General features: G+C 36.9%; 2 protein-coding genes and 1 long non-coding RNA gene across 4 annotated transcripts in view; 1 reads left to right on the top strand and 2 right to left on the bottom strand.

Annotated features, from left to right (window-relative positions):
- Positions 1-6,503, top strand: part of LOC145469837 (uncharacterized) — a 13,408-nt gene extending 6,905 nt beyond the window's left edge. The window contains exons 3-4 of the long non-coding RNA XR_014042381.1: positions 1-871; positions 6,435-6,503. The exon at positions 1-871 is cut by the window's left edge and continues 187 nt beyond it. This is a non-coding gene — a long non-coding RNA (uncharacterized LOC145469837). The remainder of the gene's footprint in view (positions 872-6,434) is intronic.
- Positions 1-12,485, bottom strand: part of LOC145469796 (uncharacterized) — a 19,326-nt gene extending 6,841 nt beyond the window's left edge. Inside the window, exons 1-3 of one of the 2 annotated variants that reach the window (XM_081453606.1) lie at positions 12,465-12,485; positions 11,545-11,610; positions 1,529-1,771 (exon numbers count right to left, since the gene is read on the bottom strand). In XM_081453606.1, coding sequence (XP_081309732.1) covers positions 1,529-1,771; positions 11,545-11,610; positions 12,465-12,470 — 315 coding nt within the window. In that variant the 5' untranslated portion in view covers positions 12,471-12,485. Of the gene's footprint in view, positions 1-1,528; positions 1,772-2,272; positions 3,847-11,544; positions 11,611-12,464 lie in introns of those variants that run through there. The other variant, XM_081453607.1, reaches the window with a different exon arrangement.
- Positions 1-12,815, bottom strand: part of LOC145469714 (E3 ubiquitin-protein ligase TRIM45-like) — a 322,349-nt gene that overhangs the window by 194,422 nt on the left and 115,112 nt on the right. The window lies entirely within an intron of this gene.

Raw genomic sequence — 12,815 nt, 5'->3', positions numbered from 1 at the left:
AAGATATAATGGCCCGTCGTTTCGGCGATGTACCTCACGACGCCGTCATCAAGGAGTGAATAAATGAGAGCGAGTTCAAAAGAGCTAAGACCTCTAGATTTACATAAATGAAGTTAAGTTAGGCGAAGACTTTAGGGCGGATCGAATCTGTTTGTACATTCAAACGTGGCCTTAATTGTTTTATAATGGCGTCGTGAGGTCGCTGAAACGTCGGGACATTGCTTCATTAGTTTTTGCTTGCTTGTGTATTTCAAAAGCATTATCAATAAGAACTCAAATGAACAAGACAACACACTTCATAGCAATATGTAGAAATTCTATCGAGCGTATTGGAATATTTTTGCAGTGAGATCATTACCACATACAAAGTGTCATGTGTTCAGAGAATCGATAAATGGTGCCCGCTGCGATCAAGTTAGTTTGCCCTCAGGGCCTAAGTTCCTCCTCTCGAGAACAAGGTTTCTGTTACAATAACCGGGGAACACGTGCCGACAAGAAATTTTCTACTCTTGGTGTTGTCGCAATGCCCTTATTAAAAAAAAGGCTTTGCCTTTTTTTTAACTTGGAACATTAGAATGAGCACATTTATTAACTACTACTTTATCGTGAGTGAGGTCTCTACGAGAAAATCTCAAACCGAGATCTTGCAGTATTGACCGAGCGATAGCGAGGTCGATATGGCAAGGCTGAGGTTTGAGATTTCCCCGTAAAGACCGAACGTTCGAGGTTAATAAGTTGTTTATTGTATGGCTTTTTCTTTGTCTTTGCAGGCCCATATTCGGCCCATGGACATTGCGGGAGAGTAATGCCCTAGTGTTAGCCAATCAAGGCGCGCGTTATATCGGCTACAAACGCTAGTCATATAATGAAGGTAATTATAAGCTGGAGTCTGTGATTTTGAATTTCAAGTCAATTAAATCAACCCAATCATTTCATTCATGTGCATTTGTGTATAAAATGAATCAAATACTTCAAATCAATAATTCATAAAATGTCACTCTGTTATGTTGGAGAAAACACCTGTTTTCCACAAGATGGCGACGCTTTTAGAAATGTTCTGAGACAGTTAATATTTTATGTTGCAAAGTTTTGATATGCGCACAGGGTGAGTTCCAAAGTCTCGCCGTTAAAGCTCATTAACGTGGCCAAGTATCCGGTCATTTAATCAGATTGATATAAAGTAGAAAAGATATATTTTCTTATGAGTGGGTTCCATTTACACGTATACAGACATTACCAAAATTGATTAAAGTGTTTCACAATGTCTTCTACCAGGTGTATCGCTCTATGATTAATCATTAGAACCAGCTAGAAAAAATTAAATTATAGATGGTGAATCATTTGGAACCGTTTGAAAAGCGAGACAATGCTTTAAGCAAAGCGGCTTGTGGTTAAGTGTGCCTATGCATTGAATAAATGAGTAATTGAAGAGCGATTAAAAACGACAGAACAGCTTGGCGGCTTTGCAATTATTAGGGAACTTTAAAGTGTCTTAATGCAGGAAAATGAAAATTGTGCGCATACTCACAGAGCTAGGGCTTCTTTTATTGTTCCTCATAAAATTGTACTCGAGAAGGCTGTCTTCGTCATCGACATCTAGATCAGTCAAATCATCTAATTCTTCAAAATCATCCAAAGTTGGTACATCGCCATCCGAAAGGCTTCGGAATCCGACGTCATCTTCGGAATCATTCGGCGTCCACGAGAATGCATTCGGATGTCCATTTACGAAAGCAATTGTGTAGGCAAGGAAGCTTAGAACAAACATCAACTGTGGGTGGAAGAACATAAGAGGAAAACTTTATGACTTTTATTATCTTGAAATTATCAATTGTTTGGCTATCGCGATGGCTTGCAGGATAGAATTGCGGTAAATTTGTCGAGAATAACCATGAATAAACCGGTAGTCCAGGCTAGAATAGCGGCTAACTTTTTTCGACCTGTGGATATAGTAACGATAGAAAGAGAGCTTTTGCCTAGTAAACATCGTTGAAAACCGGGTTCTTAGAAATTTGAAGTTTTGAAGTAAAGTTTAAGCGCAGAAATTAAAAAGCGCATATCATTCCTCTTTAAGAAATTAGCTTTTGTTTGTGTGGCAAATCAAAAAATCAAAAACTAAAATAAAAATAGAAGAATAGAGTTTTTAAATGAGTTTGGAGACAGAATAAAGTTCCATGTAACACCTTTCTTAGAGTGCTTACAAAGAGAGGTAACATTTAACAATTTTAACAATAACTCTTCATATTCAAGACCCGAAATCAACCATACTTACCCATTTTGAGAAAGTTAAACTTGTTTCCATTTTGATTCGACTGAGTTTGCGAGTTACACAGCGCTAGAAGTGCAGGATTCTATCTCTAGACAAGAGCAGGTTTCCTCTACCACGCGCAAATGACGACGTTGTTGGCAGTGGCTAGGGTTTATATCAGTTATGATTTGAATCGCAGGTGTATAATTTCGTATTGAAATATTTTTAAGGGGCGTTGATGTCATAAATGGCCCCACTTATCAAATACCATGTCATTTATGCAAGTTTCCTTTATTTCCGATAACGAGTTTATGACAGTTGTTCAGGTTCGAGCGATCGGTTTCAAGATTACACAACTTCCTCTTTTCTTTTTTCTCACGAAAAATAAATGTTGTTTTGCTTTAAGTAGCCCTTAGAACTCACTGTTCTTCTTGTTTGTATTCTGCTCTAATTTGGGAACATTTCGTCTGGGTTAAACTTTTAGTTACCTTACTCTCAAACATAGAATTTAAATTCAATCGAGCTGGGCAGTTCAATTCAGTTCCTATTGTATTAAACAAAGAGAGTGGGCTTTTCTTAAAAAGTTAAATTTGGAATGAAATGAGAGTCTTTCATTCCCAAACTAAGCCAAATTGAACAGAAGGAAACTCAGTTAAACATAGTTTGGATGAAGGTGTCTGCAAGACCGGTTGAACTTCTTGACTTCTTAGATTAGTTGAATTCAACGAGAGTTTAACAAAAACGTTTAATTTGCAAAGGAAAGAAGGTGGGCTTAAAGTTTCCACGTAATCAAGTTTAAACAGAGATAAATTCAACTAAATATAGTAATGACCGAACTATACACAGAAAATTAAGAATTATCTCCGAAAAGCAATTTGTTCTTGGTTGGAAACATCAGCTAAAGGTTGGGCTTCCAGAGGGCATGAGCTTTTCCTTCTCAATCACAAGAAAGCTATTTCATTTGCTTAAAAGAAAACAGAATTTGATATCGATTTTGAGCCTCCACGTGTTCCGGCGAGCAGGTGAAACCATATGAGTTGCTTGGTCATTAAAATTTCTAGAACCTGTGAAACCAAGCCGTTCAAAGCCATTAGTGAAAGTCTAATAAATGGAGTTGTGAGTGGATTTTGAAGAGTTCTCAACTGTTTCAACTTTATATCCCCTAATAGCGGGCAAGGCAATATGTTTGAAGGCCCTCGGTAAAATTGATGGGCTGTGGGGACTTTAGTTGTAAAACAAAGAACGAATATTCTAATTTTGCGTCAGCGTTCGTTCTTAATGGCAAGACAATATAGTGACCGTCTCGCCGTTCACTTATAAATTTATCTCTGTATTGTTCATCCTGTCATTGACGAGGGATAATCTATGCCATTCACGCTCATGTGCAGGTTATTCATAGAGCAATTAACGGTCCTGAATGCCAGACTGAAAAATATTTTCTGAAGCTGTTTCTCTACGAGGAATCAAAGCTTTAACGGTTTGTGGTTTTCTATCTTCCTTCTGGAACACTGTCAAAATTATATTGGAAATTGTTCCTTAATGTCGCTAATAGTTTCTCGAAATAAAATATCTTAGAAACAGCCAATTTTGTTTCTTAAGGTTAATAGCCTAAAGGTAAAAAAGCGATGCGCTCAGTTTAAAAAGAAAAAATATATATGTTTATATCTCCGTGCATTTTAAACAGTTTGTAAGACTTGAAGAAATAAAGTATGATTAAACTAAACAAACCGTGATGTTTCTGTTTTTCTTTACACTTAAAAGTAATTTTATTGTAGATTTATTTTTTGTTGGCTTAAAAATTTTCCTGATATAAATCGGTCGCAAACGCTTAATTTCTTTTCATGCGTGACTATCAATAGCACATTAAGACACCTTCTTTAGCTTATATCTAGAGAGAATGGTTTCTTCCGTACTGGGCAGATATATTCCTTAGCTTTTGCGATATTAGGATATTCGCACTGGCTTTCTTTCCTTAAATATCTAGCTCTCTTTGTTTCTAGAATTTGCGTGGTTATCGAACAAAAACTCACCGCCAGGCTCTATTTCCTCAAGTTTACTGATGCTCAACGTGCTGTCATGCAAGGAACTCATATTTGGCCCGTCTTGTCAGTCTATCAGGGTGATAAGTCAATAAATGACCGCTGTTATATGACAACCGTGTGATAATATAATTAGTGAGCCACGTATTCTTGCTGTGATAATTGCGTTTCACCTGTTGATAATCGATGCCTGCTGATATTTCGTTCAGGTCTTTTGTCTTTACTACGTGTGGGTGGTGTTCCGATGTAATACTCGATTATGAAAATTTCTTGGAAAATTGAAGTTAAGTCACTTTCATGGAGCGCGCTTTTTGCAAATAACTATGACAATCACTATGGCTTGTTGGCAGAAATGTTTGGATGAACTGCTTCACTTAGTTAAAATTGGTGATTCGCGGGGCATTTTCTTAACGCTTAAGTAGTAATCAGAATCATTTTTATTATAGGAAATACTCTAACTAGAAGGATAAATCTTCAACTGTTCCTTTTACTGTAAAACCTCTATACCGCGGAACTCTTGCGCGAATACAACCATTATAGAAGAAAATTTAGTCACCTTCCACTAGCTCCTTGGCGCAGAAGGCCTCAGAAAAAAAAGCAAAAGAAAAAAAGAAAAAAACTAGTACATATTCGTCAGCATTAGGTGGTCGATGTCTAATCGAGTCCTGCTCGTTGACGCTTCTGGTGCGCGACTTACGAGTAACAAGTTTGCTAGTCAGTAACAATTTGAAAAAATGATTGTCGTATTAAAAACCTATGAGTTTGACAAAGTCTAAGACCATGAAAAAAGCAAACTAATTTCTTATAAACATGTTAATTACATAATCTTACCTTTTTTTGATTGTGAAAGAATCGTCCCAAGTAAAATCAAAGATAAAAAGCGAATGAAAGATAAAAAAACACATTACGAACTTAGCTTTTGGACTGAAGACGAGCGGACGGCATATAGTTGGCTTGAGATTCATGTATTATGAGCCGAGTGCAGCGAGTTGAGGACCGTGGAAAATGACCAAGGGCAGAATAGATGTCTGTTTTCTTGATTGTCTTGACAGTCTTACTCAGTCAGTAATTCTATTACTCCACCCTTATCGAGGTTGATTTTGTTGTAAAGTTTCGAAAATGACTTAGTGATTGTTTTAGAATTGGGGCCAGACAGTTTTGTCAACCCGTCTGCTCTTAGACACATTAGCTTATGCTATTGGTGTCGATACGCGTGGCACTCAGTCAGCAGGCCTGGCAATGGTACAATTATTTGAGTTTATATAATTTCATAACTAATTGCAAAATAAGTAAGTTAGTTGCTCACGAAAAACGTCGCGTAGGGCCTTTTTGGTATGTTTTTATCTTATCCCTGATCAAGAGTCGAAAATTCTAACATCTCTTAGCTCCAGACACCAAATCGCTGCTAAATAGCCAACACTAAATCTATACAAATAACTCGACAAAACGATTCTTTAATAACTTAAGCAACTTGCTATTGGTTATGAAACGAATCGTGGTTTTACAGTTGTTGTATAGTGTTTGCCATAGCGTTAGTCATTTTCGCGCGTTTGGCAGGCGCGTCGTTGTTTCCGTAACACGTGACATTCCATACGCTAAAATGGCGCCATCCAAGTAAGCGTGCATCATGCCTGGATAAAATACAAACGTGAAAAATATATATATGCTTGATGTAATGTTGCATTGACTTTTTCCATAAAGTCTTAATTTACCGTCAGATTCATATGAATGATATTCAAAGAAATTGATTATAATCACTACTTATTACATAATTATAGATTTTTTATCGAACATGTAGAATTTATCGTGTGCCTTGTCTGCTTGCTTGTCTTCTTCCACAAATATTATGACTGACAAAATTACTTTATTGCCTTGTGGCGGGCTTTATCGTTTTAATTTGTAATTTGCACTGCACTGCAAAGTAATGCTGTCGTGTCCGTTATTTTTGTCGGTAAAATAATAAATGATTTATCCGATCAAAGCGCAAGCAATTAGCGATTTACACTACTGTGATGCTTGAGATTGTTCCAAATTGTACTTTCTCAAAGACAATTTTGATAGAATTTTTATATCCTTAATTGCACTGGCATATTCATTCGATCACCTATTTACTTCACCAACACATATTTTTTTTTTTTTTTTTATAGATTTAACTCCGTGCTTTGAATACAAATCATGCTAGCGTACACTTTGGCAAGTACCACTTCCTTATTTCGAAACGTGTGTGGAATATCAAGTGCTCACAAGATAACACTGTATAGTGTCTACAGACAAACGTGTCTTCAATATAGTCGGACATGATCCGGTAATCCCGCTTTATTGATTACGTTAGCATGGCTAGGTGCACTATCGTCCCATAGCTTAATTAACGATTTATATGAAAAAAAAAGAAAAGAAAACCGTGACGTACCTTGATCAAAGGAAACCAGTCGATTGTAATAATGGTTTGAATTTGAAGAACAGTAGTTGCTATGTGAAATGACAGAAATCCATAAGGAAGGAAGAATCATTTTTATTTCAAGAAAGAGAACGACCTTTCAAAACATTTTCTCCTGCTTCAAGTAGTTTCGAGAGGGTCTTTGGAAGACGAGGAAAGCTGTAAAAACGTGAGCCGTAGGCGAGTGTTTTCACAGCTTTTTCTAGTTGTCCCACTAGCGAGTGCTGATATGGAAACCAAACAAGGGAAGTTTTCGTTCTATCCAAGGAAGTTGAGTAAGGAGTAACGATGCAATGCCGTAGAAACATCAGCCGTGGGCGAGATTTTTCATGATTTTATCGAAATCAAACAAAGGAAGGTTCCTTTCTATCCAAGGAAATTGACTGAAGAAGTAACTATACAGACCAGAGGAAACATGAGCCATGAGCGTGTTCCCGTACCTTTTTTGAGTTGTCTCGCAAGAGAATGTTGCCATAACTTTATGAAAACCAAACAATCCATGTGATGTTTTTTTCTTTTTTTCTCGAAGGTAAAAGCGTATAGGATGTTTATAGGAAGCTATATATTGCCGTGGAAATATGTTTCGTAGTCTAGCCTTCCTAAAGCTGTTTTGGTTTCTACCGAACAGCCACTTTATGGAGAGTAAAGGAAAGAACCTTTTTCCTAGGAAGAGGTAGAAAGGATATTCTGTGAAAACGAGAAAAACTAAGTGGGCATAGGAACGTAGGCGAGTTTTTCGACACCTGCATTTTGCGAGTGTGTTCTCCCACACGGAAATTGTATCTAGTTATATTGTCGTTGTATCCAGGGAAAACCAGAGGAAGTAGAATGTGCAATTCAAAATTACAAACTGATACAATGTTGTGCAAGCATGAACCGTAGGCGCGTATTCGTATAGCTGTTGTCCCCCGCACATAAGTGTTTCCGTAATTCTACATACGACATGGGAAACCCTGTATATTTCAAATTCAATTTGAAATATACAGTTACCCAGGAAGTTAAATATTAAGCATTATTTTTAAAAAAGTATAAAAAAATAGAAGCAAGCTGCAAGCACTAACCGTACGCGAGTGTTTCAACAGCTGTATCGTGTTTTGTCACTTTTTTGTGAGTATTCCCATAACGACAGACACACGTTGAAGTTTTCAAGCTCGATCTCGAACGGAGAAGGAACCGATTTCAGGATTCAACTATAATACAGAAACAAGCTGCTACTTTGAAACTTTGCATTAATTGTGACAGACTTTGAGATATCAATGTTACAATATCAAAGTTTCAATTTGAATTCGCCCTCGCTTGCTGAATGACGATTGATGGAATACATAGGATTCTTTGCGTTTTAGATTCTTACAATGAAAATTGTCTTCTTCGACAGTTTAAAAACCTTAAAGTTCAGTTATTTACAAGGAAATACTTAGATGAACACGTTTGTATTGTTTTTACAGCTTGCATAGCTCATAAATAAATAATATTCTTTTTTACTGATTATTCAGAGATACTTGAATAAAGCTCTCTATGAAAAGGAACAACAGATTAAATTTCAGTGTCCATGCATTTAGCTATACACCTTATGTTTTGTTTCGGAGGGCTTTACACAAGGTCTGGATGAAGGCCAAAATAGTGCAATGCATAAAGTGGTGAAATGTCCTTTTTGTAACAGTGCAAATGTAACCACGATATTTGATTCTTTTTGTCAACGTGTGGCATGGACAGCGTGGTTAAGGTTATAATGTACACAATGGTTGGTTGATATTATTCGGTGCGGAAGTCTTAATGGCATTGCAATTTAAAACTGAGAACTTTGACGATCGTTCGACGAAATCCTATCTTACGTTCAGTTGTAAACAATTATTTATAAGTGTAATAAACAAATGAACACAAGGCGCCATTCGTTTGGGAAAATCCCAAATTTCAAGTGTGGAATTTAACACCCTCGGAATAAAGATTGACGATGTTGACGAAGTGGAAGCCATTAATGCGATCATCACACTAAGACTTGAATTATAGTAATACATGATTACAGTTGAGTGTACGATCTTTAACATATACCCTTTCTGGTGCGATTGAAGCTAATTTTAGAGACGTATACGCAAATGATGAAAATATACGCCATTATGATCTCTTCGTTGTGGAGTTGCCTTTTAACTAGCTTTTAAGATACACTCTATTTTATAAGAATATTGCTTTTGTGGCCCAAGCTAGATATTCTTATTTTTCTGCCGATTTTATGGTGAAAATATTCCTGGGAATATTTTTAGATTAGATTAAGGAATAAAAAGTGGACTTTCCCGACGCAACGTCAGATTATCTGTCCTATCATGACTTTGAATTTTTGAGCCAGACTGCAGGCAATATAGTCTGATATGACACACATAACTTCTTGCAGAAATGTTAGTAGATCGCACAGGCAGCTAGTGCTGTTTTTGTTGATCTTTCAGGCTGGTTTTGCCGTTTAGGGAAGGAAGAATGTTTTATACAGTCTAGTGAAAAACATTTTATTGCATTGTATTTACAAATTTCCAACACAAAAATTGCATTCTTTTGAAAATCTCAGCCTCGGGTTTCTTCTTAAAATATTCTTAACATTGCGCGAATTTCAGCCTCGATATCCTTATAAAGTATATTCGCGCTTATAAAAAAGAAAGAGTGTATGAAGTAAAATTATCACTTATGTACGTGTGATGTTTTTTGCAACATAGTGTATGTAAATTTGTAGACAGTGGACCAGACGGTACTGACTTTGGGAGTAAGGAAATAATGGTTGTTTTTTTTTTTTATAGAAGCTGGGGCGGGAAAGTTTTCGACGCGAAAAGAAAGCGTGAAAGTAAACGTAATCCATGTGCAAGACAGGATCGGACCGACATCCAAAGGTCTAAGTTTAAAAAACAAACTATACCAGAAATGTTCTCAACTGAACCTTGTACCTCCTGGAGTTAGAACATGTAGGTAGTTCTTTTTCTGCAGTTCTATAATTCCGTGGAAGTCATAGAAGTGACCACTGAAATACTGTAAAGCCTATTGCAATTAGGAGATATTTCATGTGGTATAATTGCCTGTTACACTGACCAGCAGAAAGATAATTCTTTGTTTGAATTCTGATTGGAGCACTCTAGTGCGTGACCTCTCAAATAAATGTTGTTAAGCAGCACTTTCATGTGGTGCAGTTTATTATACTGTACAAAGTGGTTCGAACTTTTATGAGTGTGGATGAAAACCTAATGTGTGTTTATAATTATGCTGCACAATGTGGTTCTAAGTCGTAAGTCTGTAAATGAATTCCCTGTGAGTGACCAATCAAATGAAAGCTACTGAGCAGTAGTTTCATGTGGTACTGTTTTATTATGCTGTACAAGGTGGTTCTAACTTTTAAGAGTGTGGATGAAAACCTAGTTTGTGACCATTCAAATGAAAGCTATTGAGCAGTACTTTCATGTGGCACTGTTTATTATGCTATTCAAGGTGGTTCTAAACTTAAAGTCTGTGGATGAAACCCTAGTGTGTGACCATTCACAAAGATGCTATTGAACATTACTTTCATTTGGATACTGTTTATTATGCTGTACAAGGTGGTTCTAACTTTTAAGTCTGTGATTGGTCAATTTAGCGGGTCGTAATCTACTGTACGGCCCGCTAAAATTTAAAGCTGTTTTTGTTACCTAAATGTTTCGCGGTTTATCGACAAGTATTCTTCACTTTTTTAGCAAGTAAGAGAACAAAATTATAAACACACACTAGGTTTTCATCCACAGTCCTAAAAGTTAGAACCACTTTGTACAGTATAACAAACATTAGTATATTCTCAGCTCCGACTATTGCATTTCTAGCTCTCTGATTGGCTCAAAAACTCCGACTATGAGCCATTAGTCGGAGTTTTACCTTATATGGAAAACAGTGCGCCAAGTTTAAAAATTTTCCGCTCTGTAAAATTGTTGAAATAAAAATCGGCGGCAAAAACCCGATTAAGAATATACTAAAACAATTATTCCATTCGACCTTGTTGGATATGAAGTGATCATAACCAACTCGCGCTACGCGCTCGTTGGTTATTTATCACTTCATATCCAACGCGGTTTCATGGAATAATTGTTAAGTATTACATACCTCTTACTGACCGAGTTCGAGGGCCGTACTGTAAGTTACGGACCGAGTTTTTCCCCATCGATTTATGGCCCAAGCGCGAAGCGTGCGGGCCATAAATCGAATGGGAAAAACGAGGATCCGTAACTTACGGTACGGACCGAGAAAACGAGGTTAGTAAGATATTTATTATATCTCTACTGTGTGTCTGACGGCTCGGGAACGATTTCTATTCACGAGGAACGGCTTCAAATTTCTGACGCACCTCGAAAGCAAAACGACTCAATTTGAACTGATCGTTTGAAATCGTTAGTAGGTTTTAATACACAATTATGCTGTACAATGTGGTCTGTAAATGAATCCCCTGTGAGTGACCATTCGAATGAAAGCTATTGAGCAGTACTTTCAAGTGGTACTGTTTATTATACTATACTTGGTAGTTCTTACTTTTAAGTCTGTGATTGAAGCCCTAGTGTGAGGTCATTCAAATGAAAGATTTTGAGCAGTACATTCGTGTGATAATGTGCGTTATTAGTTGTTTAAGAATAGAGAATTTAGGTAAAACAGAATAGTATTCTGTGGTTAATGATATTTTTTATTCTTTCCACCTGTCCACTTGATAATGTTTTGACGTTGCAAAGAGAGGTTAGATTTTGATCACTCTTGCATTTTAGCGTTTTACAGCGCATGTTACTCTCGTGCAAAGGTATATTAAAGTGATGGAGAGATTTCTAGTAACATACCCTCTTCGAAAAGTTAGGTCCTTCAGTAGAACGCCTACTATGAACTCTGCATCCTGCCATGGTAACCTCAAGAGGAACAGAAGACACATGTTATAGCTGTTCACGCGTTCAGTCAGTGTTTCAAAGAAAAATAAATTAGTCCAAAATTAAGACAAACTGACTTTGTATGCATTGTTTTGTATGCAGGTTTTTTTTGTTGTTGTTGTTGTTTGTTTTGTTTTATTTTCTTTCTGCTTGGTCTTTGTTTTGTCTTCTGAAAAAATAATGTTGTTTGAATTAGCGTGTCAACAGAGTGGTTCCAACGGAGTATCGTAAGACCAAAACCAAAGTCATCACCCTGGCCAATCACAAAGGGCGCAGACACATTCATTGAACCAGTCAAAACTCCAAGCAATGGAAGTAGCTGACGCGGAGCGCGGGAAAACGTGTTCAAGCGAGCTACGATTTGTTTTGGTTTTACTTGTGATTGAATGGCAAAGTAGCGCGAGTTTTTCAACCAATCACGTAGCGTAGCAATGCAAAACCAAAGCAAATGCGAATTATTTTCGACGCTCAAGTGAAAACCACTCTATCAAAAAGACTGAATGTACAGGAAGCAATAGGCGTCCTTATGGCTGCTGTAAACCATTTGTCGGTAGCCCTACGCTTAGCGAGGGAAGTTAACCTTAAACTGCTAAGTAGTTTTTTAATATGTAGTTCATCAAACATCTGTGTGAGCGCCAAGATATTATGAGATATAGATGTGCATGGATCTAGACCATTACTCTTTGTTTTATACGTGCTAAGTGTTCCTCTAAGAGCAACTTCGAAACAAGTTGTGTTCCGCTGATGTAAATGAGCAACTTTCCTCAGTTTTGATGCAATAATTATATTTTGCGTTTTGTACCTTGATCAGAGTGCTTTAATGTTAACATCCTTACCTTCATGTCTGTTAGAGAAAATTCTTGTTTTCCAGTTTTCTCAGAATATTTAGTGAACAGTCTGAGTGTGAAATTGAAGCCAACCTCGTCGATTAACACCGGCTACTGAAGTGATCCGGACTGTTCAGAGAAGCGCACTTTAAATAATGATTATTGAAGAGTTGATTGAAGGAAACCTGTCTTTCATAGTCATAATCAGTCACACATGGTTTTTTAATTAAGAGGAAAATGTCATTTAGATGAATGGCAACCTCAAGAGATTCTCCAGTAAAGCGAAAAAGCTTTTTGAAGAAGAGGATGATTTCAAGGGTGTTGGTAAATAAAGATTATATACATGTGTTTTGTAAGAAA

Source organism: Orbicella franksi, chromosome 15 (assembly GCF_964199315.1).
Source record: "Orbicella franksi chromosome 15, jaOrbFran1.1, whole genome shotgun sequence".
NCBI lineage: Eukaryota > Metazoa > Cnidaria > Anthozoa > Scleractinia > Merulinidae > Orbicella > Orbicella franksi.
Note: the sequence above shows the minus strand (reverse complement) of the source record. Positions and strands in the feature narration are given on the sequence as shown.